The sequence below is a fragment of the Manacus candei genome, unplaced genomic scaffold (assembly GCF_025592945.1).
Source record: "Manacus candei isolate 608988 ecotype Guabito, Panama unplaced genomic scaffold, ASM2559294v1 h1tg000023l, whole genome shotgun sequence".
NCBI lineage: Eukaryota > Metazoa > Chordata > Aves > Passeriformes > Pipridae > Manacus > Manacus candei.
Genome location: NW_026138071.1, coordinates 25,874,159 through 25,899,902, shown reverse-complemented (window position 1 = coordinate 25,899,902; position 25,744 = coordinate 25,874,159). Strand labels below are relative to the sequence as shown.

At 42.7% G+C, this 25,744-nt stretch overlaps 1 protein-coding gene across 16 annotated transcripts in view; it reads left to right on the top strand.

The window, feature by feature from the left end:
* The window catches only part of UNC80 (unc-80 homolog, NALCN channel complex subunit), a 119,576-nt gene that overhangs the window by 56,462 nt on the left and 37,370 nt on the right, over positions 1 to 25,744 (top strand). For 11 of the 16 annotated variants that reach the window (XM_051787725.1, XM_051787712.1, XM_051787716.1 and 8 more), the window contains 18 exons: positions 2,213 to 2,416; positions 3,862 to 3,962; positions 5,774 to 5,971; positions 8,062 to 8,169; positions 8,880 to 9,018; positions 10,684 to 10,865; positions 11,231 to 11,362; positions 11,833 to 12,019; positions 13,008 to 13,139; positions 13,650 to 13,793; positions 15,109 to 15,209; positions 16,739 to 16,825; positions 17,642 to 17,825; positions 18,450 to 18,544; positions 19,453 to 19,542; positions 19,942 to 20,043; positions 22,225 to 22,405; positions 23,299 to 23,567. In XM_051787725.1, the coding sequence (XP_051643685.1) occupies positions 2,213 to 2,416; positions 3,862 to 3,962; positions 5,774 to 5,971; positions 8,062 to 8,169; positions 8,880 to 9,018; positions 10,684 to 10,865; positions 11,231 to 11,362; positions 11,833 to 12,019; positions 13,008 to 13,139; positions 13,650 to 13,793; positions 15,109 to 15,209; positions 16,739 to 16,825; positions 17,642 to 17,825; positions 18,450 to 18,544; positions 19,453 to 19,542; positions 19,942 to 20,043; positions 22,225 to 22,405; positions 23,299 to 23,567 (2,636 nt within the window). The remainder of the gene's footprint in view (positions 1 to 2,212; positions 2,417 to 3,861; positions 3,963 to 5,773; positions 5,972 to 8,061; positions 8,170 to 8,879; positions 9,019 to 10,683; positions 10,866 to 11,230; positions 11,363 to 11,832; positions 12,020 to 13,007; positions 13,140 to 13,649; positions 13,794 to 15,108; positions 15,210 to 16,738; positions 16,826 to 17,641; positions 17,826 to 18,449; positions 18,545 to 19,452; positions 19,543 to 19,941; positions 20,044 to 22,224; positions 22,406 to 23,298; positions 23,568 to 25,744) is intronic. The other 5 variants (XM_051787723.1, XM_051787721.1, XM_051787718.1 and 2 more) reach the window with 2 other exon arrangements.

Sequence of the window (25,744 nt, the reverse complement as noted above, 5' to 3'; positions counted from 1 at the left end):
AGTTCCACCCACTGGGATATTACCTGAGTGGGAGAATGCCTTCAAGCATGCAGTCCTGCTGGAAAATGCTGGTGACCAGTCTCTAACTATCCTATTTTTCTCAGAGACAATGCTGACTTTGCTTTTCCTGCACATGTTACTGTGCTGCAGGCATAATGCAGAATTATTTTTGCAAATATAGTATTAAGTTTCTTTATTCTGGCTTCTGTTAAACTACATTTTCCTGCAATTTTAGTTGGTTTTTTTTCCATTTTCCCTTTTCTCTAAGCTGTCATGTAGTTTTCCTTTACTAAAGCTGCCTCTTTACTGCACTGTAGGCATGGGAAAAGTGACTATAGTAGGAAGGCTGAATCCTACTATAGCAAAAGTTTAATTCCAATATTTTAGAAGCTAAATAAGTGCAGGATAATATTATAGTTTAAAATTACAATAATTATGTTCTTTTCTTTGGCCACAGCATATTCTTCTGGGGATCCACCTGGGCCAAACGCAATAGATGCAGAGGCACCTTTCATAATCTACACTTTCCTAGATAGGAAAATGTTGTTGTGTGAATGTAACTAAACTTTTCTCGCCTGCAGTGACAGGTTTCTTTATCTCAACCTCTTTGATGAGTACTAATCTGTTTCCTTTCACTTTTTTTCCGGAGTGTTAAAAACTTTGCTCTCATTGCTCCCCCCAGGCATGGCTTAGCAGCTATCCAAAAGCTATGAGTTTACTGTGTAGAATCTGCTTCAGGTAGGTTTGAAATACAGATAATACAGCTAGGTAGATTTGAAATACAGATAATACAGCTAGGTAGATAAAGGTTCTCAGAGGATCATATGTACTCTTTGAGTGCCAAAATGGGATTCTGCAGACTTCACAAAATGCAGTTACAAGTTACAAGCTTAAGTGGTTTGGTATTCAGGAGGCTGATCTGAACGTGATTCAAGCAGTAGTGATTGCTAGGGAACTCAGCATGGTCACTTGGAGGGAGATTCTCTGGTCACTCAACAGTGATTTGCCCGCCTGATTCATGAGGACTGAGGAGTAGCTCTTAAAACGTTTCCAGCTGTCTGCGACCAGGACGTTAGCCACTGGTTATGGGAATGGGAATTGGGTTTGGAGGAATTAGGGGCATTCTCGGGAGTAAAAGTGTGTTTGATTTTTCCTGAAGCCAAAATACAATTCTATTTAAATATTTTGCTTACCCATCATATCCAAAAAGCTGTATCTCATTCATTCCTAACCACACACGAAAAGGTAATTGATCACATGTGGCCTTGTCTGATTAGATCTGCAGTAAAATGACTGAGTGTTGCAACATTTGGACTGACATATTGCTATGTACTGCCTTTGAACTAAGAGGAGAATGAAAGTGCAAACGGTTGGTGCTTTGAACATTGAACCATTTCATGTCTGTGCTCATCAAAAATGCAGAGTGTCAATGGATGTTGTTAATGCCTGAAAGCTGCTGATTTGTCTGAAGGAGAGGATCTACGTGCTCCCATTTCCTCTAAAGCATTCTAATGACGAAGAGTAACATGCAGAGACATGGACTTATGCAAATCTTACTTCAAAGAAGTCTTCCATGCTGACCTCATGAAGCACACTACCCTTCTGCAGTCACACATGCTGTATGAATAAATAATTGATCCTACTGCAGAGCTCAGTGACGTTTACAGAACCTAGGCCCATGGTAAAGTAGGTTTGTCCATGGTGCCTTGTTCATGCTTGGGATTCAGCCATCTATCCCTAGCAAGAGGTGATCCTGCACTAATGTGAACCCCAAGGGCTGGCAAAGAAAACTGGAGTTCACATCCACTGGGTAGATCCTGTTTCCTGGCAGGAATTGATTCAGATTTGTGTGAATCGTAGGTTTTCCTTGTCCACATTTTGGGTTTCTGTTAGAGCAGATGACTCTACTTGCTGGTGGTTGAACGAGGGCTAATTCCAAATACAGACAAGGCCGAAGGTGACGTACCAGATGTCCAGGAAATGAGATGTTGAACACATTTCTGTAAAGCATCTTTACTGCCCGATTGACAGAGCTGCATTGGCGGTGGCTTTGGAGGAAGCCTCTGGCTCCACATTCCCTGGTAGAAGAAAAGATGCTGCAATACAGGCTGGCAGCAAAGGGTTGGGAGGGAAGGGAGGGCCAGGATCTCTTTCTTTTTTAAATGGGGAAAAATTAAGGGGAAAAAAGTCCTCTTTTATTCTTTTAATACAGTTCCCAGCAGGAAGATCAGGATAGGAGGCTCCCGCTTGCTCCAGATTAAAGGAACCCGCAGTTTCCGGGTGAAGAAGGGGGGTTCCCTTTCCAGCATTCGCCGGGCCGGCAGCCTAAAGAGCACCAAGTTATCACGGCAGGACTCAGAGTCTGAGAATGAGGAGCTGCAGCTGTCCCACAGCAGGGACACTGTCACTGATATAGGTAACTTAGACGAGTGGGTGGAAAGGGAGGGGACAATAGGCAGGACCTAAACTCTTGATGTGATTGCAGCAGAGCTAGAAATGGCAAGAGACCCCCACCCCAGCAGGCTAGGAAAAATTTAGAGTCCTCTTCAGAGAACTTCCTAGACTAGGGCCTGGGAGGAACATGTCTCAAATCCTGGGTGCAGCATCAGCTCCATGCACAGTTTGTCAATTCAGCGCTCCGTGTTAGAGCATGAACTCTTGGAATGCTGGTGCTTGCCAGCCAAACACTTGCTGTCTTTAGGGAAGCATGTGCCTGTGTATATATGCACAGACACATACTCCTAAATCTTATGATATAATGATTACATGAACAACAGATTGGCTAAATATATATATATAGGTGTATATATATATATATGGACATGCACTTCATAATTTATATCAGATGTGATGCCATAGGCATGTCATATGACATGTAAAATATATCTTCCTATATGTAGAACATAACACCTACATGCTACATGCTGTATTTCTACATATTGGCATATATATCTATTTTTACAGTTTACAGCTGCTTTCCTCAGTCTTAAAAGGATAAATATCCATACATGTACCTTATGGAAACCAAATGTGCATCCTGCTGTGAGAAATCTCCATCACAGTTGAACTAAAGGGGCTTCCTCTGCTAGGAGTGTTAACCAAAAACTGTGGATACATTTGGAGCTGAAATAACCTCCCAAACTTAATGGTCATTTTTATGTTACCCAGAAGATGCTTCAGTAGGTGAACATGGCAAGTGAGATTGCCTGTTCTCTAGACTTTGGCAAGTCACAATTCACTTAAAGAGGAGAAAGAAAGGATAAACCAGAATTCATCTCCAGCCAACACTTAACAGCATTAATGTCAGTTTTATAGGAGGTCCATAGGGTATGAAATGGCTAGAGGAAACACAGGGATCAGTGAAGTTCCCAGAGAAATCTCTCTCTTGTCTGAGTTCTTCAGAACTAGTGTGCTATAATCAGGATTTTTTTCCCCTTTCATCCCCATGACATTAGCAGTTCCCATGGGCAATTAGCAGGGACTTTGCCCACTGGCATTTCCAGTTGGATGCCACTTCTGGTTGGATTTTTGTTGGCATTTTTAACCACAGAGCCCAGTCAATGCAGATCACTAAACCAACCATTCGCAGCATCTGAATGGTGCAAAGAATTTGTTTCTGATGGTTTTTTATTATCCTTTCTCCTTCAATTAAAAAAAAAAAAAAAGTGGGGAGGGAGCAATGTTTGCTGACAGGATGGCCTGTGAGCCAAGTCCAAATGGTTCTTGTAAGTGTCAAGCCAGCATGATACAAGAATTGGTCTGTTCCCACAAGGCTGGCCTGGCTTACAAGTGCTGCCGCTACTCTTAAAGCACATGGGGAGCACTAAAAACAACCACCTTTTGGGTATTTTTCTTTTGAAGAAGGGAGCCCTTGGAGCGCAAGCGAGCCCAGCATTGAACCCGAGGTGCTGAGCAACACAGGCATGGAGGAGAACTATCATCGGAATATGTCGTGGCTGCATGTAAGTACAAGTCACTGGTGGTGTTCTCAAGGATGGCATTTTCAGTAGGAAAACCTTTGTGCTGGCTGGCAGTAACCAGATCACAGTCTGTGCTTTCTCCATACAGCATCAAGGATCTAAAGTGTAAGTAAGGTGCGACTTTTGGAAATCATCTGTTTGCCATTTCTAAAATGGACTAAACCCAGAAAGTTTTTATCTTGCTCCCTCTGTCTATTTCATATATTTAATTTTTAAGGGGAAGTGGACTTTCTCTCTAGGTGTCCAGGGACAGCCATGCTCCCTCAGCTGAAAAATCCATTAGCTCAGTATCTTATCTTCAGCATGGCTAGTAGTGGGTAGTTCAGGGAGAGCAGCAGAATGGACTACAGTGTGAGCTGGGCTCCTGGTTTCTGAGAAGTGGCATTTTAGAGGCTACTTGACTAACCCAATAGGGCCTTGTGTAGTTCCAACTCTATCCAACAGACAGGGAATACAACAGTGCAGTTGTGGTTTGGTCATGCAGGGTCTAAGACATCCGTTTTGGCAATCTCTGTATCCACAATTTAGACTTGCCAAAAGTCAGCTGTGCAAGTCTACACCGTTCAATCTGCTTGTATCCAAGGACTGCACACATCTACCTCTGTTGCCTCATGACACACTGTCATGGAGTAGTACAGTCAGTGTGTCCTTGTGCACATGCTTTTGATTGACTCACTGTGCACAGATTAATTGTCTTTGGATTGACTAGCTGTGCACAGACTGACTGTGTCCTGCACAGATGTGTGACTTCTGAGTTGCCTTTGGGAAAGACAGCTGCCGATACTGAGCTGATATCCCACTCTTTCTCTCAAGTATTTCATACAGTCTGCTCTCAGCTGCCCCATTCCTATGGGGTGTGGGCAAGAACAGGCTTTGATGTCAGAAGCAGTTCATGACAGTTGTCTTTTTTTGGAAGATGGTGACTGGGCAGGAAACCTGAATGCCTGGAGCGTGGTGTCCTCACTCTGTGTCAGCCACTCAGGCTGGCTAGAGGCTATGCAATGCTGATTAGACTTACACTAAATGCACATTGATACAAATGTTGAGTTATTCCTGACTGACGCCAAAATAACATGAGGCCAGAACAGGCAAGCAAACACAAGAATCCAACATACGTAGCACAGATTTGTTTTAAATTTAGCTCCTAACTTTTTAGAAACTTAAATATTTTAAGGTTGAGAATGATGTGGCAGCCTTACTTGAGAGAGCCAGCAGACTACAGCTGCACAGACCGTAAGTGGATGGAAAAGGTGGGATAGATTCTTTGTGGCAGTTCTGGGTATTTCTGAACAAGGCTGTGGGATCCATAAAGGCCAGTTAAGACCTACAGTGTGAATGGCTTGGGGATGCCTGTGTGTTTTCCTCAGAGTGCTGTTAAGAGGCTGGGTTTGTGTGTAACATGAAGAGCAGTGTACAGAGAGCTGCTGTTTCCTCTGTGACAATTAACTAGTTGACAGTTTCCAATCCAAGCTCTCATCTCAGAGTGGTGATACAACAGCTTTTCTGCAAACTGAGAGAGTACTATTTTCCTCAGCATTTATCTTGCCCCCAAACATACACATCTGCAGCCGCTCTGTTAACTTTGTTAACACTAATGTTTCTTTAGCCATGCCTAGCTAGTTTGCCAACCCCATGTAAGCATGGAGCTCTGCATAGACACACATAACTTTTTAAACAACTGTGTTGAGCTTCGTGCTTCCCCAGCTAGGCCGTGGAACAGTTAGCTTGACTATCCCCATGCCTGCCTGTGTAACTCCGTTTTCTGTAGATAATCATGCTCTTTTAATTTCCAGGTTATGATCCTTTTATGCAACCAGCAAAGTTTCATATGTACCCACATCGACTACTGTCACCCACACTGCTACCTCCATCACAGCCGCTCCTGTGCTCGCCTCGTCCGGGCCATCAAACTCCTCTATGGAGACACAGTGGACTCTCTGCGAGAAAACACCACGCTGAACAATGTGGCAAGAGGCAAAAAACAAAAGGAAGTGAGTAAATGGGAAAGGCAGAATGTTTTGGGGTTTGTCTGGGCAGGTCTTAATTACCTTCAAAGGCTGCCTAATGTATTCATACAGTTCTTTCATGAAAGCATTAACACAGCCCTTCCTAAACATGGCTTTGCTGTAAAAAAACCCCAGCTATTAAGTCATTTAACATTATGGAAGGAATGTAATCTGTATTGATTGGAGAGAATCTTAGTTGTTGATGAGGTAGTTTAAAAGCTTTAAAACCTGACTTTAATTTTAATGGTCTTTTATGGCCTCTACTTATCACCCTGTGGAGTCCAGTCTCCTTTTTTTTCCATGCTTTTTGTCATCTGTTAGTAAGAATCACTCTTGAAATTCTTGTTAACATCTCATGTAATCTTTTTCTTTTAGATCTGAGCTCCCAGGGCTGTTCCAAGAATTGTATACATTGGTCTTTAATGTTACAGTCTCTTTAGTGACGGGCATTTAATGACCAGTTCAGCAGGAACCATTATGCCTTTTTAGTCATATAAATGGCGCCTCTAACTGCAGGGGAAATACATTTCTGCTTTCAGGAAAGTGCCCACCCAAGCACCAACTTAATCATATGAACAGTTGGACCACAGTAGGCAAACTACAGTCATTCTGAATACTTGCAATGGCAGAGTCATTAGACTACTTTGCAGTAACACTGAAAACAAAAAAGTTCATGAAACTCTCATGAAGGTTTCAGTTGGGTGAGGAGGCTATCATCCCTGGAAGCAACAAATGATGGAGGAGGAGACAAATTCATAATGTTTTCTCATCACCCAGCAGATTGCTTATTTCCTGTCAAAGTAGGAAACTGAAGGGTGTTTGTATGGAAGAAAGCACAGGGCAGGTGAAACAGCAGCTAATGTTTCTGCTTTCCTGAAAACTGAAACCCTCATATATTTCCTCTGGCGTAGAAAAGTAGCGTATCACTTAGTTATTTAAAAAGAGAGGCAGTCATTTCCTCTACAGAAGGCAGGCTGGGGATAAGCAGCTGGCAGTGTTCATGAAAGATAGCAGAAGAACACTGCATGCTGTTTCATCTCCCACTTTGAATTGCAAGATAGTGATACACATTTCACCATCCATCAAATCATCAAAGCCTTGAAGCAAGGAAAAAAAGAGTTTGGGAGACAGTAAGGTTTCCTACCGGCACAGGCACTGTTTGTACAGACCTCACTGCAGGAGAGCAATTCATAATTTTTAATTTTTTTATAATCCTCCCTGCAAGGAAGACATGGAGGTGATGGAGCATGTCCAGAGAAGGGCAATGGAGCTGGAGAAGGCTTGGGAGCACAAGTCTGATGATGAGAGGCTGAGGGAGCTGGGGGGCTCAGCCTGGAGAAGAGGAGGCTCAGGGGAGACCTCATCACTCCCTACAACTCCCTGAAAGGAGGTTGTAGTGAGGTGGAGGTCAGCCTCTTCTCCCAGGTGACAAGTGACAGGATGAGAAGAAATGGCCTCAAGTTGCACCAGGGGATGTTTAAGTTGGATATTAAAAACATTTGTTCTCCAAAAGGGTTGTCGAGCAGTGGAATAGGCTGCCCAGTGAAGTAGTGAAGTAGCCACTCCTGAAAGTATTTAACAGACATGTAGATGTGGCCCTGAGGGACATGGTTTAGTGGGGGATTGGCAGTTCTGAGTTAACAGTTGGACTCGATGATTTAGAGGTCTTTTCCAGCCTCAGTGATTCTATGAGAGGATACATTGTTGTGCTCACTAAACACTTTCATTGGTAATTTCTTGCAGGGGAAGTTTAGACTTTTTGCCTCTAACCTGCTTAACTAAAATACTTGTGTGTCCTGCCTGTGAAGATTACACAGACGACATTCACATCCTTCGTTTGACTTACTGGCTTCTGCCTTAACATTTTTTTGGGAAAACATTGTTAAAAAGAGAAGAAATTTGGATATGTCATCTCACTGATACTAGGTCTGTTGCCAGCAAAGAAGAGGGCTTTGTGCTACAGCTCTGGCACCAGATGGCTTTTCGTGTACGGGAATTCCTCTTGTACCTGATCTCCTTTTCCACATTTTGGGAAATCTAAATGTGAGCTCAGTTTTCTTTTTGTTTCCTTCCAGTGCTCAGACAAGTCGTGCTTGAGAACTCCTTCTCTAAAAAAGAGGGTAATTGATATCAACTTGGAAGGGAAGAAGGACTCTGGAATGCTAAAATACATCAGGCAGCAGGTACTGACTAGGCCATATGATAGTTATGTAAGGTGATACTTAGGTGTCAGGTTAGACTGCAACAATAGGGAAAATATATATGGATCTCCAAGCCCATGAGAAGACCTGTTCCTGAATATCAGTCAGTTCAGCCCTACATATTTTCCCCATCTGAGAAATGCTAAATTTAAACCTCTTAAGGTAACACGGTCAAAGAATCCTTTAAACATTTAGCTACGTTCAATCACAGTCTGCATCTCTGTTTTTCCATAGGGACACATGCATCAAAGCTGGGGATACAAAAAATAAAGGAGGAAATATTTTTAAAAATGTAGAAAATCCGCAGTTGTGTTTAAATACAACCTGTCCATTTACAGCAATAGTTTCCTTTGGTCTTACTTGTTCGATGTCCCTGAAGAAGCAAGAGGTTTTTCATGGATCTATATCACTGTTTGTACACTACCTTGGGAAAGTCTGGCTTTCCTTTTCTTCTCTTTGAGTTTTGGTGATGTGAGGGACAAGCAAAAGGCTCTAGGAACTGGGTTGCAAACACTGCTCTTTCAGTGTAGCCAGAAGCAATGTTCTTTTCTGGAGCATTATCTGAAATGGCTGAACCTAGAGGTAATTGGTGGGTAATCTGCAGAGCAAAACCGGGTAAAATCACTGCACGTGTTGTTACCTGTGGATAGTTTGCACAGTTCAGCCCTAAGGCTTGGCTGGGTTTGTTGCAGGTAATGAGCCTCTCCCCTGCACCTTTGTCACTGCTAATCAAGGCAGCTCCTATCCTCACAGAAGAGATGTATGGGGACATTCAGCCAGCAGCATGGGAGCTCCTGCTCAGTGTGGATGAGCACATGGCTGGAGCAGCAGGTAAGAGAACAAAACCATTTAGGATGGTTGCCCTGGCTGTACAGCTTGCAGCAGATCACAAGACCTTGCAAGGCAGCTTTGCAGTGGAGGAATCTGAATGCCACCAGGGTTTCTTGAGGACTGTTTGGTTTTCATAGGCCTTCATGTGGTTTTGTGCTCTGGACAAAAGAGGTGGCCAGAAGGACCAGGAGGGCAATCTCTCTCAGCACCTGGTTGTGGTGGATCTTTGCAAAGCATCAAAATCAGCATCTATGTTCAGCTGGGTTTCTAGGCAGAGGAAACACAGTGATTCAGTCTGTCCAGAGTTTACTAAAGTATTCTGTATGTTGCCTGATGGAAATTATTAGTAGAGACAGGTAACATGGGTCACTTGGGCCCAGATGGGCTGGATTTTGCTAAGTTCTATGTGATAGAATGTGCTAAGTCAATGCTTAGTGGAATGCTTTATTTTGGTTGAATGTTACCCTTTAAACTTTTGTCAAGTACTCTTATTTCCTAAAGTTTACCACCAGAAGAACCCTCTGAGAAAATGTGTGCAGCTTTTCTCCTATGTGCTCTCTCTTAAGGTGTTAAAAGAACTGAGGGCTCATCTAAAAAAATTGGCAGGCGAATTTTTGGAGCCTTGTATATTTTTAAAGTAAAACTCCTTTGGTGAGCTCATAGCTCTAGACTTGGGGTCTTGCACCAGGGATGAAATTTATGACTATAAAGTGTAAGATTATGTTGTTGCAAAGTAGTAATGAGAATTTTTCTCTCGTGAGCTTGGATCTTCTCCCGTGGAAATGAACTAGTTTCAGAGTATATCCCCTTGGCCAGAAGATAACTGACCTAACGATCAGCTGTGGAACAATAAACACAGTCAGATTGTGTCAGAAGAGGTATTTCATTAGAGATTCAAAGTATTAACGCTGTTGTAAAGCAAAATGTACAGTTACCTAGAACACAGCACTTCCATGCATGATTCTAGTCACTGAAGAAAGACATTTACATGGGGCAGATGCAATGAAAGGCTGCTAGGACAGAAGGAGGAATGAAGAATCTGTATGGTGAGGATACTTATTTAATTGATACTGTTTCTCTCCATAACTACAGCAGACCAGACAGGGAGAAAGAAGTATTTAAGCCATGGTAGCATAAAGATGAGAATTAACTTTTTATGACCTCTTTCACCTTGAAAACAGAAGACTTCTCACCACCAGAAAGAGAACAAATGCCCTTCGGTTTAGAAGTTTGTGAAGGGAATGAGATGATGTGATTCAGGAGGTCTTTTCTAGTCTTATTGTCCTGTCCAAACACTCATGATCAGTGTATGCTAATGGCAGATGTTCAGAAATAATGAGTTGCAGTCTTAGAAACTGTGAACATCCCTCACACACAATAGACAGTTTACTTAAAGCATAAATTAAAGTAATCGAATTTCTTTGTATGCTGATTTCCCACAACTTTCAAATTCTGCCTTTCTCCTCCCCCAGCATGCAAGGAAATGGCTTAAAGATTGCCTCCTTCCACAGATTTGTGCACCTAAGGGGACCATCCCAAGTGTTCTTACACTGAAGATTAAATTACAGGGTTTCTCTTGGTGGGGGTTTGCAGAGCTGCGATTTCTCCTTGCCAAATAAACATGTTATTAAGATAACCAGATGATCAGATATTCTGTCCCTGCAGCTGCCATGTTCCTGCTGTGTGCTGTGAAAGTGCCAGAGGCAGTTTCTGACATGCTGATGTCCGAATTTCATCACCCAGAAACAGTGCAAAGACTGAATGCCATTCTCAAATTTCACACACTCTGGAGGTTTAGATATCAAGTGTGGCCAAGGATGGAAGAGGGAGCACAGCAGATCTTTAAGGTAGATAAGACACATGAAGCACAATGGTGACATTTACAGCTTGCCTTGTGGGATAGATATGTAATGACAAACTGCTATGAAATTGCCTGAAACTGTTTAGAGAAAAAAAATGTTAGTCACACTAGTGGGGGAGGTGATGTATAGAACTCCTGTATAAAATGAGAAAAGTATAATGTGGACTCAAGTGAGGAGAAATATCGGAGGAAGAAATGTATGTCATATGTGGTGTTATAGTCCAGTGAGATATGGAGGTGGGAAAAATTTGTAGAGTTAATTAATGTCTTGGGTACTTGTGCTCATGTTTAATTAACAGTACTGACAGTAATAGTCTGCTTTAACAAAATGTCTTTCTTGTTTTTATTTAGATCCCTCCTCCAAGTATAAACTTCACTTTGCCTTCTCCTGTGCTGGGTATGCCATCTGTGCCAATGTTTGATCCTCCCTGGGTCCCTCAGTGCAGTGGGAGTGTGCAAGATCCCATAAATGAAGATCAGTCAGTAAGTAGACATCATGAAAGTAAGCACTGTTTTTTCTCTGTAGCAATATTGGGGAAGTGAAGCCAAAAGATGTGGACTAAACTCTGAGAATGTCTTTCCCATATGGAAAAAAAATCTTGTATAGTCTGTGTAGGATACACAGAATTTTCTATGTGGTCATAAGTCTTTTCTGTTTGTTCACTGAGGTACTGTACTGTACCTCTTATCCCTGTGAGAGACAGTAACTCATATCTTAGGAGCACACAGCTGTTCTTTCTCCAAGAGAAGGTTGGTTCAGCAGAACTCTCTGACAGACCATTGTAGACATATCTTCAAGAAGAGTCTCCTGCTGAATCTGCTCAGCTGGCACTGGTCAGATTTGTATTTAGAAACTGAATTGCTAAACGTTAGAGGTCTCTGTCAGAAAATCAGGGTGTGTGCATCTTAACTAACAGCTTCAGGCTGTGTTTCTTCTCTTTCCTTCCCAACAGAAGTCATTTTCAGCCCGAGCTGTGTCGCGTTCCCATCAGCGAGCGGAGCATATCCTGAAGAACCTGCAGCAGGAGGAAGAGAAGAAACGCCTGGGCCGGGAAGCCAGTCTCATCACTGCCATCCCCATCACTCAGGAGGCCTGCTACGAGCCGTCCTGCACACCCAGCTCGGAGCAGGAAGAAGAAGGTGTGCTCTGGGGCCAGGAACTGGCTTCCAGGAACCTGAGAGCACTTCTCACCAACACAGCACTGCTTAAGGGGTGGTGTCCAGAAACATTGATTGTTAATATTGGAAAGATCACAACTGCATCCACATGTTGGAAGAGTCCAAATCATTGAGAAAAAGTGTATTTAAAAATCAGTGCAAGAAAAACAGAGAACCTCGGACATATTGAGTGCTCACTGTGTGATGAAGCCACTTACTCCATCTCCCCTCGCCTTTGGTGGAACTTGCCACAGTTTAGCATCTCAAAGCTCCCAGTATCTTGTGGGATTTAACAGAATGAGAATATGCAACACTAGAAATGAAATATGTCCTTCCTAACTTTAACTCTTAAATAATTAAAGGATGAGAGGAATTGCCCTTTGGCAATACCTTAGGATATGCTGAATTGCCCCTGGAGTTTTCTGTCTTTATGGTGACTAGCGGGGAAGCCCAGGGGACAGGAGCAGCATCAGTACCAAACTTTCAGATAGCCAAAGTTACATGGCATGAGTCATGAAAAGCTTAGTCTTTGGGTGAGAATTTTCACTGGCCCAGTCTAACAGAGCACACAGACTTCATTAAAGGCATTCCAACGTATGTGCCATTAGGTGAGTTCAGGGATGTTCAGATCTAAGCATACATAAGAAATCTGTAAGTAGAAATCCCTGTTCTTAGAAAAAATGAGCAATTATGATGGTTAACAGGGAGTGGATGAAAAGAAGTATAAAGCTGATTCAGTTACAGTGTGATGCACCAAAACACTGAACACTCTTACAGAACAATGTTCTGCTGGTTTCCAAAGCATGAACAAATTATCTGACTGATCTTTATAGATTTTAAGTTGTACCTCTTGAGTGTTACCTGACTTGAATTCTCAATGATATGATTTGGTTGTAAGTGCTGTTCTTCAGAAAGTTTCCTAAAGTCTGTCAGTTGGATCTGGATTGACGTTTCCTATTCTCTTTGTCAGTAGAAGAAGTTGCCAACCTGGCCTCCCGCCGTCTTTCTGTGAGTCCTTCCTGCACCTCCAGTACATCCCATAGGAACTATTCCTTCCGCCGGGGCTCTGTCTGGTCAGTGCGGTCTGCAGTCAGTGCAGAAGGTGGGTTGACTTCACTTTGGAGTATTCTCTTCTAGGATTTCATTTCACTGGAAGCCTTTCCTGTTGACCCGTAAAGCTGTGGCATTTGCTGTTGCCAAATTTATTCCCAAGCTTGAGCCACTTTATAATAAATTACTGCCCTGCATTACTTTATTCACCCCTGCTGTCACAATGTCTTCCCTTGCCTCTCATGTTCCATTTGGAGAGTAGTGCAACAGAGAACCCTTTAGCTGAAAAATGGTAATGAAAAGAGATTTCATTAGAACTGGTTGCCTACAAAAAAAAAAGAACTGTAAATTGAAAAATTGTATATTTACAATGAAAATTCTTGGTCAAGAAGTGGGCTGGAGGTTCAGTTTCTTCTTGGAGATAGCAGTAAACCTGTCGTGCTTGCACAGTGATCAGACAGCCTATAATTTTGAACTGTTTGTACAGCCCCTAACATAAATGCTTATATAACCTGCCTGGATAATACCACTAACTCCCCTTCTACTCTTCTTACTGCTGCAGATGAAGAGCACACTACTGAACACACTCCAAACCATCATGTGCCCCAACCACCTCAGGCTGTGTTTCCAGCATGCATCTGTGCAGCAGTGCTCCCCATTGTCCACTTGATGGAAGATGGAGAAGTCCGGGAGGATGGAGTAGCTGGTACTGACCTAGATTAACCTTCAAGGGATTCTTGCTCAAGTGTGGCAGAACTCCTTTCAAAACTCTTTGAAAATAGATTTCCAATAGAAGTGTGATTTTGTAAGGTTTTTCCTTTTTTTCCTCCATAATTTGCATTTGGCTTTGAGGGTTTTTTGCTCTTTTGGGGCCCCCAGTTCAAGAAAAATACTGAGAAGCTGAAAATGGTTTAGTGAGGGGGATACCAGGATGGTAAGAGGTCTAATATAGGTGTTCTGTGAGGAGTGATTGTAGAAGCTGGGCTTGTTTGGTGTGATGCAAAGGAAACAAAAAGAGGAATACTAACTTAGAGGTTACAACTTGGGAAGTTGAGGTAAGAAATTGGGAAGGAACTCCATAACCAGGAGCACAGTACAGCTTCTGTTGATTCTCCATACTGAGGGGTTATCGAGCCTGGCTAGTCAAAGCCATGATGACAGTCCTACTCCAAGCAGGGCTTGGACTACAGACCTCCAGAGGTCTATTTCCACCAGCCTTTCTTTGTTCTATGACAGATGGAAAGCCACCTATACACAGCTTGAATATATTGGTTATGATCTGTGATGTATTTGTAAATTAATAGTGCATTTTTCTGTATTTGTTTCTCTCAAATGTTTACAGATGGACTGTTGCCCTTCCTTCCTTTCTCATCACTCATCATGTCAGCTAATTGTGCATTTAACTTTCTGTTAAATTTTCTATTCAGTTTTGGGTGGATGTAGTCAGCCACCTAAATAATGTATGTGCCATTTTGTGATTGGGAGCCACATACTGAAAAAAAATAACAAATAATTCTCTGTTGTTGTTAAGCTTCGCAGGATTGCCATTAATTGCACTTCTGGGAATTGATCATCAACACAATTCCCTGATAACTATCTAATACTGCTCACCAGTGCCAGATAAAATCACTTAATAAATCACCATGAAAGTTAAGTTATATGCATGAACAAAAGAGTACATGAATTTGTCTTTCAGTTGCTGCATTTTGTCCACTTGGAGTTATGAAACCAAATAGTTATTTCTTTATTATTCCTTGACTACAGGGGTGAAGTGCGTCCTGTCCTATCTGTAGTTAGGGAAGGTTCAAATATTAGACCTGATTTTAGACCTGATTAAGTTATTATTATTGAGAGACTGCTCTGGTGACCAGAAATCCTTGTGCATCAAAGAGGCTCCTGTGTGTTTCAGTACAAAACATGGCAACTGTGGTAGAAGATTAGGAACATTTGCATCTCAGTGTTCCAGTTCAAGGCTTTTCCAAGGGAGATGGTTCTGACCTTGTTTCCTTTCTCTCTCACAGTAAGTGCTGTTGCTCAGCAGGTCCTGTGGAACTGCTTAATTGAAGACCCTTCAACAGTTCTGCGCCATTTCCTTGAGAAGCTCACGATCAGCAATCGACAGGTATGTTCTTCCTCTCCCCAGGGGTGCATGAATTGCTTAGAGCAGGGGAGCACAGCTGCAAGCAGAATCAGTCTGTTGGCATCACTAAAGGAAGAACATTTGCTGTTATAAAGTAGCATGTCATCATTTGGCCTCATTCATTGTCCACTGATGTAAATGGGACACAGCTGATTTATCACCACTAAGAATCTGACTTGCTTTAAGCCAAGCTCTGAACAGCTGCTTAGTGAAGCACAACCCTTTCATCTAACTAAATATTGATTCCACCCACACCACTCTTTTCAGCTTTCCCTAAAAGATGGGGGTGGCCTTGTCTCTCCCTGGCTTATTAGACCACTTCCCAGTGCATGGCTAAGCTCTATGAATAAAAGGCATACTGGTTCTGACTGGATGGAAGGCAGCAAGGCTCTCCATACCACCTTCTCAACTGCACACTTGGTGTATGATGTCAGTAATATCACTGCCCTCATCTTCAAGCCACCAGCTAAGAACTGACTACAGAATGAATATTAAACCTGAGAAAGGTCAGGCCCTTTGGTTCTTTGAGCAAGCAGTGGCCTCACCATTCCTGAGAGTTCTCAGCCATAGTCCACAAACCTTTTATTCAAGTTCAGAGGGTCACTTTTGTTTCATAGAATGGTTTGGGTTGGAAGGGACCTTAAAGATCAACTTGTTCCAAGCCCCCTGCCACGGGCAGGGACGCCTACTACACCAGGTTGCTGCAAGCCCCATCGAACCTGGCTTTACACACTTCCAGGGATGGGGTATCTCTGGGCAGAGAGGTTGGTTGTTAAGTACCTTTGAGAAGAAAGCTGTGCACTGTTTAGCCTCAGAGGCCTCTGAGTTATCACAGTCTGCTGTTTTGCTATCTCTTTAAAGGCCTGCCACAGCCACCAGTACAGAACACAGAGAACAGGTGTATTTCCTTGGAAGCTGTCACCAGATGTGTCATTGGCATGGGTCTTCCTGTGCATATCTGTGCCCATAGCTCAAATCTGCTGTGGATGAGGACAAGGGCCATAGAAGATATTTATGATACCATCTACCTGTCCCTAGCTGACAATGAGATTCTGTGCCCTCCATAACCCCTCACCACCCTAGGAAATGGATTAGTCTACATTTAAGACTGGCAGCCTCTAAAAGAAGGGCAGTTTGATTCTGCCCACACCTCCTACCCAGCAGTCACAGCTATTGAGCTGAACTGGATTCCACAGATCATCATCAGAGGGATTATCACAGGGAGAGGAGTGCAGAATCAGGATGCTACAGTCAATACAAATTGCAACAGGAGGTACTGGCTTCTCTGAGATAAAAACATAAAGACACTGGCCTAGGTACTGTGCCCTGGGCCTTATTTTGCAATATGTGGGAGCAGTCACAAGCATATAATTCTAATTCATGCCCTGAGAGACAGAGCTGAACAAGGGAGTATGGAAAAATGGGAAGAAACAAACCCGGAAAGGACAAAAGGGAGAAATCTATTCTCCTTTTTTTTGATGAAAAGAAAAAAAAAAATGCTTTTTTTCCAGGATGAGCTGATGTATATGCTAAGGAAGCTTTTGTTGAACATTGGAGACTTTCCTGCCCAGACATCTCATATCCTCTTTAACTACTTGGTGAGTAGCTTGTGGGTCCCCTGTGCAGCCCAGAATCTCTCCTCTGCCTGCATGTGTGCTAAAAAGTTAATGTCGCAATCTGCAAGGAAATAAATGCACTTAAGTTTTCCTCTATAGCTCATATCTGCTTCTGGCTGTGGGTGCAAGTCACTAGGCTTACACCAGCCTTTCAGTCCTTGTGGGGAGAGGAAAAAGAATCTGTAATGTGTGATTAAACCCCTAATGTGTGATTAAACCCCTAATGTGTGATTAAACCTCTAAGCAATTTGTCCTGGATTTTTATGAACAACAGACAATGAGTTGTAGACCAATAGAAGGATCCCAAAAAGCTTCAGTTATTTTACTTAATTTTCATTCAGAAAGTGTTTTGCTCTTAGAGAGTACTGTTGAGCAAACCTAGCAACTTCTTTCAAGACTGGGGTCAATGCATTTGCTGCAGTTAAGAGATGAAGCAGACAAGATGTATGCTACTCCAGGGAGTGTTCTGTTGTTTCTGAGGTATCTACATGGCAGCACACCAGAGCAGAAGGCATAGGAGGTCTCTTACTGCAGGGGTTCTCCCTTTTCTTCATCTACAATGTCTTTTAAGGCTGTGTTGCATGAGTACTTTTTGCCCCCAGTCCACACCCTCCCTAGAAAAAGGAAGAACAGTACAGGCAGATTGTTCTTTAGCACAGACTTTCAGGATATGTTCAATAAGTTTAACCCTCTGAGTGAAGAAAGGCAGAACAATATTCTTATTCTGTGTTTATGCAATGTTCTGCACAGTTAAAAGAGCATGTACAACCTGTTATTCCTCTTACTTACTGCATGCAGGTAGGACTGATCATGTATTTTGTACGGACTCCGTGTGAGTGGGGCATGGATGCCATTTCTGCCACACTTACCTTCCTTTGGGAAGTGGTGGGTTATGTTGAAGGACTCTTCTTCAAGGACCTCAAACAGACTATGAAGAAGGAACAATGTGAAGTGAAGCTGCTAGTGACTGCCTCAATGCCAGGTATAGGAAATGAGTCTTTGAATCTCCTTCACTTCCAAGTTCATGACCCACTCTACCAAAAAGGAGATCCATCAGAACTGGATCAGTAAAAGGCCCGTTACAAATGGCTGCATATTAGAAGTCAGTTTTCCTTGAGTTGAGTGTTCAGTCAGTAAATTCTACTGCTAATTCCTAGTGATTCAGAAAGCCACTTTAAAAGCTCTAAAAGAAGCAAACAGAAAGTGAATTAGAACAGTCTTTTCCACCCAGAGCTTCTTGCCAGTTGGGCTGTGAAAGGCTGTCAGGACGATCACTGTAAGACTGTAGCATTCAGACTCTGGCCATCACAAGTCAGGCAAGAGATACCTTGCTGGAAAACAGATTTGACCTTTTAGGTTTGTTCCTCCCTCAGAGTGACAGTGGCTGCTAAAGCCATCTCATCCTTTAAGAACAGCTCAATTCCTCATTAACTGTGGAAGTGTGAAACTATGCTAACACTGCCTAGTAGATTCCAGACAGGACTGGCATGGGCTGCCTGCCTGCCCAGGAATGAATTTTACCTATCACTTTTTCTCCATGGGCAGTCTCCTGAAATTGAGTTAATTAAAGAGGCCAGGGAAGACTCAACTCCTTTTCTTCCTTTAGGCACAAAAACCCTTGTTGTGCACGGACAGAATGAGTGTGACATTCCAACGCAGTTACCAGTCCACGAGGACACACAGTTTGAGGCTCTTCTGAAGGTAGGAGTGAGTTTTTGAACTGGACAAGCTGCTTAGTAGTACATTTACCTGCCATACCTGTATGCCAGCAATCCATTTTGTCTGATTGTCCTGTTCCAGTGTTGGGGAGGGAAGTTCTGCTCACAGGCATTTCTGTCTGCCTGTAGGGGAGATTGGTTGTGAGAAAAAGGATCCCATATGAAGGGATAATAGAAATGCTCTGAGCTCACAGCCAAAACCCCATAAATACAACTACATTTGAAGATACTGCAGCTTGTTGGGTATTTGCAGTATACTTTCAATAAATACATAAATTATTTAAATGTTTGGTTTTATCAACACTAAAGACAACAGGATGATGAAGATCAGAGCGGATATGATGGTTCAGTAGCCACGTTGATATCCTGGGATCCAGGAAATGTGAGGTCACTTTCCCTTTCTACCAAAAACTTCCTGGATGGCCTTAACTGAGCCACATCAGAAATAGATTTGTAAAAGCCTTCAGTTTGTTCAACTGTATTAAATTTTAATGGGAATCACATCCCAGTGATTTCAAGGATCAGAACTTCAGTATCCTTGCATATCACCTATGACTAAAGCTTGATAAATACACAGTAGGGAAATGGAAGCTGCAATACCCATCTGGCTCATAGAGTCTTCATATGGGTGATATAAAGACATTAAAATAATAAACATCAGTTTTCAGGACTGTGATACCAGCATGCCTTGATTATCACAAACATATTTGGGTACTTTATGATTAAAAACCAGAAATTAAAGACCAGAACAGTGTACGAGCCTGACTGAGGCATGCAGGTTTGTGCCTTTATATGTTATTATATTAGATGGATATTCTTCTTTTGGATGTTGTGGTCTTTGTACAAGACAACTAAAAAGTAACAGGATGTTTTGATTTCTTCTTTTTTCAGGAGTGCTTGGAGTTTTTTAACATACCTGAAACTCAGTCTTCTCATTATTTTTTAATGGATAAGCGTTGGAATCTCATTCATTACAACAAGGTAAGGCAAAGATCAGGTTCAGGTGACTGTTCTTTCCATCTTGTCCCTTTTTCAACATCAGGGTTATCTAAAAGAAAACAAGCAGCCCATAAATAGACAGAGTTCTGTCCTGTGAGCACCACATCTTGAGTGTTTAGTTGTGTGTGAGGTGAAAAATTGGAATTTGACAGAAGAGGGAAGAGGCAGAGGAGGAGTCCCTTGCTCTTAAGTCATTGATGTCTAGTTTTCATAGAAAAGAGCAAATTTCTCTTCTGTTTATGCTCTTTCATGATGCCTGACACTGTCTGAAAGCCCCTGCCCTTGAGAAAGGGCTAAAGGCTTTTTATTCTGTTCTGTTCTGTTGATTGATGCTGTTATGACTACATTTGTTTAAAATACACTTTTTTCCTTTCCTGGCAGACCTACGTCCGTGACATTTATCCTTTCCGTAGGTCCGTTTCTCCCCAGCTCAACCTGGTGCAGATGCATCCAGAAAAGGGTCAAGAGCTCATTCAGAAGCAGGTATCTTACTGTGCCATCAAACACCTTTGCCCAGAAACAAACCTCTGGTTCTCCTGCCTGGGGTACCATTTCTGGTTTCATTTCCATCTGAGGGGCCATTTCCGACGGTTGAGGGTGGACAGGGAGGGGGAAACTCCAGCACCAGGGGTTTCTTCAGGTCCTGAGCCTGGAGGGGAGAGGTGCTCCCCTCTCCCCCCCACCAGGCAGTCCCATGGCAGCCACAGAGACAGCACACAGGACGTGGAGAGGAGGCAAGAGCGAGTTTATTGTTGGGTTGGTTACATATATAGGTTTAGGAGGATTCACAGAGTAACCAATTACAAGTCTCAAGGAGCTTACAGGAACACCAGTCGCAGGAAGGGGTTGACAACCAATAGGAAGGGGTTAAAAAAGGCCAATGAGAACACCTCAGGACATCTTCCCAGGACACTCCTGCATGGGAGATAAGAGTCCTTCACAGAGGGTGTCGGGAAGAAGGAGCAGTGACTTTGCAGAAATACAAAAAACCATTTTGAAACATGTTTAAACCACAGTTTCTCATATAATGCAGATTTACTGCCACACAAACCCTATAAATAAATCTTTCTTTTCCCTTTAAAGGCCTTCACTCGTGCTGCATGTAGATCAAGAACTTTGTTCTAGCTGTATCTGCAGAGGATGGTAATAAGCAGGAAATAAAAAAGGGGATGGGCGAATATGGTTATACAGTATGCATTTGGGTTTAACAGTTGTATTATTCTAGTGAAAAAAACAGTTACTGTAGTTATGTCCCTAGCAATGTGAGCGTAGGAAAATATCATCAGGAGTGGTTATAAAAAGCAGCTATAAAGCTGCTTAAGAGCTACTACCAGCTAAAATAATGGAAAACATAGTTAATGCTGTCTCATATGTGTATGGCACGGAATAGGGAAATATTTCATGTGCTGCATCTGCCTGTAGAAAGTCTATAAAAATCTGAAATTACTGGGGATCATTTTGATTGCATCTCTAACAGAAATGACTCTTACTCTGGTTCTAGGAGATGTGTCCCAGAAATGAGTAAGTTTGAGACATCCTACATGATCCAAAAAGATTTAAATGGCCTGTCCAGTTTTGTCAGGGTATTATTTTGCTTTCCACATTTTTCTATTTAGAGTACTTAGAGGTCAAAATATTTGTAAGGTAAAACTTACATCAGCCATCTACCAGCCTCTCTGTAACCATGCGAGATGTTGCTGGAAAACATCCAGCTTTAGCAAAGAAAGCAGCTCTGTAGGCACTGCCCACAGAGCAGCAATCCATGGAAAAGTACTTTATTGTTGATTGATTGAGCACCCAATTCTGAGCTGAGTGCACTTCAGAGCAAGGTCACAGCAAGGTAGGATATGTGAAGCTGGGCTTTGTCACATGTTAAGCCACATGCTTCCATGTTTTAGCTTCTTCCCAGTAGCTAAGAGCTGCCTCAAAACTGCTTCCAAAGACAGTTGCTTCTAGTATGAAGCATCATGCTGCCTCATGGTTACTTTTGGTATCAAAATAGGCTGGTCCTACCAGTCACAAGTTCAAAGGAGGCTGGTAGAATGGAACTCAGTTTCCCAGCTGGTTAAACCATAAGTGATTGTCTCAAATCAAGGAGGACTTTGCTCCTTTGCAGTAACAGATTCTGGTCTGCTTTGTTTTATTGACTGCTTTGCTTTTGCAACTATACATACACTTTCTACAGTCAGATGTGAGCCATCCTCATCCCAGAAGACAGATAACAATTCCTACTTCATGTTGACTATAGTTTAAGACCTTGCAGAAAGCAACTACCAACCATATGGTTTTCAGTTTGGAGTTGGTTTTCCTCTGGCCACATTGGGACTCACACTGGCAAAGCTTACATTAATCTACAGAACGTCACATGGCACAATGGCAAAGTGTTTGACAGCCACTTAGGGTCCTCCAGAAGGCTGAGATAGAAAATGTTGTTAGAAACTTTCTTACAAACACGATCCATCTTTGCAGAGCTGGGCTGGAGAACAGTGGTCACGTAAATTCTATCCCAAGGGTGCAGCGCCAGCCCTGTGAATTTCAGCAGGATCCTCTGGGCCACGAGTGCAGCATCCCTCCCATAAGAGGAAGCCAACCTAGGGTACATATACATTGTAAAGAGCTTTTTGGTCAGACTGATTCAGATCCTTGTCTCTTCTTCTCTGTCAGGTGTTCACCCGCAAGCTGGAAGAGGTGGGGCGAGTCTTGTTCCTGATATCCCTGACGCAGAAAATACCTACTGCCCACAAGCAGTCCCACGTGTCCATGCTCCAGGAGGACCTCCTCCGCCTGCCTTCATTTCCCCGAAGTGCCATTGATGCCGAGTTCTCTCTGTTCAGTGATCCCCAAGGTATGGCCTTGGGGAGCTTTCTCCGGGGCTGTACAAGGCCGAGAAGGTTCCGGTGAGGTACTTCATTTGCCCACAGGCTTTGCAGCATTGCAGAAGAACTGAAAGCTGATAAATCTCTTCCTAGGGATGATGATACAGAGCTGTTGGTTTGTAAGACACTGTTAAAGGTCTCCAGACAAAGCTACTTTCTTTAGAGACAAATGAGAATAATTTAATTAAGTGTTAAAATTATGCATCATGCTACAGCTGCACTACTATGTCCAGTATCATAACTGCTCCTAAAAAGGATTTCTTGGAGCCCTTTGCCATCTACTTTGAGGAAACAATGGGCTTCCAATGAAGACTGGACAAATTCTGCAGCAGGGATGTAGAAACTGCTCACTTTTTAGGAACTTTACTCTTAAGGACTTCAGGATTAAACAGGCCTCTGTTGCAGGATGTTAAGCATTGGCAAGTTCTGTAACAGGCCCTAAAGGCACTTGATTTCAGAAGCATTATTGTAACTCTGCATAGATGTCCTGTCATGTGTGGGACACCTAGAGGATAAAAATTGAGCATAAATCCACGCAGCTGTTCAGATTGTGTGAGGCAGATGATGCACGTACAAGCTCACATCTTCCACTTTTTAAGAGGAGGATTTCCAACCAGCAGGGAGCAGATTTAACAGTGTGAGATTCATTATTCTCTGTCTTCATGTTGGTGCTTTCAGTCAAGGTTTGTTCAAGCCCTGTGGGCACTTAAAAGGGTACAGGATGGGTGAGATTATTTTAAAAAGGCAGAAGAATGGTCAGTGTTGTGGGATGGTTCTTTGCAGAGGCCTTTGGCCTCTGGGAATGTGACAAGGCTGGCTGTGGTGGACAGAGTTGACTGCTGTTGCCTCTTTTCCCCTGCAGCTGGGAAAGAGCTCTTTGGTCTGGACACTCTTCAGAAAAGCTTGTGGATTAAGCTGCTGGAGGAGATGTTCCTTGGCATGCCCAGTGAGTTCCCCTGGGGGGATGAGATCATGCTGTTCCTGAACGTCTTCAATGGTGCCCTGATCCTGCACCCCGAGGACAGTGCCTTGCTGAGGCAGTACGCGGCCACCGTCATCAACACAGCCGTGCACTTCAACCACCTCTTCTCCCTCAGCGGGTACCAGTGGGTGCTGCCCAGCATGCTGCAGGTGAGCCACTCCCAGGAATGCTGCTGGCCAAGCCCTGTGTTACACTGACAGAGAGTAGGGTTAGGCTTGAAATTAGGAAGCTTCCCTGCGAGGGTGGTGAGGCACTGGAACAGGTGGCCCAGGGAAGCTGTGGATGACCCATCCCTGGAAGAACTCAAGGCCAGGTTGGACAGGACTTGGAACAACCTGGGCTAGTGAAGGGTGTCCCTGCCCATGGCAGTGGGGTGGAACTATGTGATCTTTAAGGTCACTTCCAACCCAAACCATCCTGTGATTCTACGATGGAACTGACACTTAACAGGGGAAATTTTAATCTGCTGAGTCCTGGTGAGAGCACAAATTTTGCAGGCCTCGGGAAGGCAGCAAATCAGGGTGGGATGGCCCAAATTAGCTTTCCCTTTTCTTCTTGAGTAAATGACTACATTTTATTTACTTGTTTGTGTTAAGTAAATGAATGTCCATTTCCCTTACTCTGTACTGCCACACAGAAATGTGAAATTTCTGGACAATTTTTGGGCCTTGGGTCTCCCTCGGTGGTTTCTCCTCCAGGGATGGCTGAAACTTGGGAATCATTGAAATATCTGAGTTTGCTGCTTGCTGATTGAAACAAAATTATAATCACTTTTTAATTATGAAAAACTGTGTGTTGTCTTTTCCTGTGAGTGATGACAAGTACTGGAAGTGTTAGAGGTGGAGCTTCTCTTTGCTTTGAGGTGTACGAGTAGACCTTTTTTCCTGTTTACTTTTCAGAAAAATTAGCTACTGAAAATGAAATTTAAAAAAGTAGTTCTTTTACAGAAAGAAAGGATTATTTCTGTAGGGCTCGAAGACAGTATCTAGAGATTAAGTATTATAATGCAAATACAGAAAAAACTATCATTTCTGTAAAAGAAGCATCCCTGTATGTATTCATTTTAACATAGTTAATGGAGCACAGTAATTAGGACCAGTGATTACTTTAGCTGCCTAAACAAACTCTTTAGTAACTGGAAACTGTAATATCGTGCCTTACATGGTTAGATAAGTATAAATTGGATCCAAGTTGGCAGTGCACGGGTTTATTCATTAGAAACAAGACATTTTGAAATAAAATAGCTTAATGACATAATTTGAAGTACTTGGCAGTCATCATTCAGTCCTATGAAGGAGTCTCACTTCATTTTCACTTCATATGCAGAGAAATTAGCTTGTAATTCTTTTCTATCCTCCCTCTCCCAAATTATTGCCAACTACTGAATTAATAAAATACCCCTCTTGAGATGTAAAAAAGCAATTCCAAAAGAAAACCCAAGTGTTGCTGAGCTTGTTTGGTTTTGCAGTCCTTCACTTCTCTGCTTCAGGCACTCAAGATCAGGTGGTTTGTGGTCAGTTCTTCTACCACTTCTGGGTTTGATCCAGTCTTTAATTGAACCAACCATTAACAGCTTAGCTCCTGGTGCATACATACATAGACCCCCACAGGGCTCTTTTTGTTGCAGGTTTTTCCACCTTCTTTGGTAAAATGTATATACAGATAATTATTTCCCTTTTCTAAGATAAATGAGATATTTTTGGTGTCCTCATAACCATTCTAGAGGCTTCTCGTTGTATTAAAGCCACGTTAAACTCAGCCTACCAGGTTACTGAGGAGTGAATACATCTCTGCAGAGGTCTCACACTAATAATTTTTTAGAAATCTTCAAGAGCCCTGGGCTGTAATGTGAATTTTGTACTACCAAAAAATCTTAGTATTTCTTGTTGTCAGCAAACACCAAGAAAATCCTTCCTACCCACACCCCAAACAAGACTTGTACCAGCAGAGAAGTGCAGACAGGTGATTGGAATGGACAGAAAAAGGAAGCACAGGGAAGTTGTTCCTAGCAATCTATATTTACATAATAGAGAAACAAATCCCACATCTTTGATAACATATTGGTTTCATAGTTCAGTGGCCAGCCCTGAAGGAAATGCCACTCTAAAAACCTTAAAAGATCTTAATAGTGGGTGGCACTGTCAGTGTGTTGGAGGACAGGCTAGGAGTCCAAATTATCATGAGAAACTGGAGATGCAATTGGAAAAAAAGGAAAAGAAAGCAGATCATGTTGGTCAGCTTACACCTTACTTTCAAATCATCAGCCACATAAATGTGGAAGGGAAAGTAGCTGATTCAGTAGCACCTCTGCAGGACAGTGTGTTGG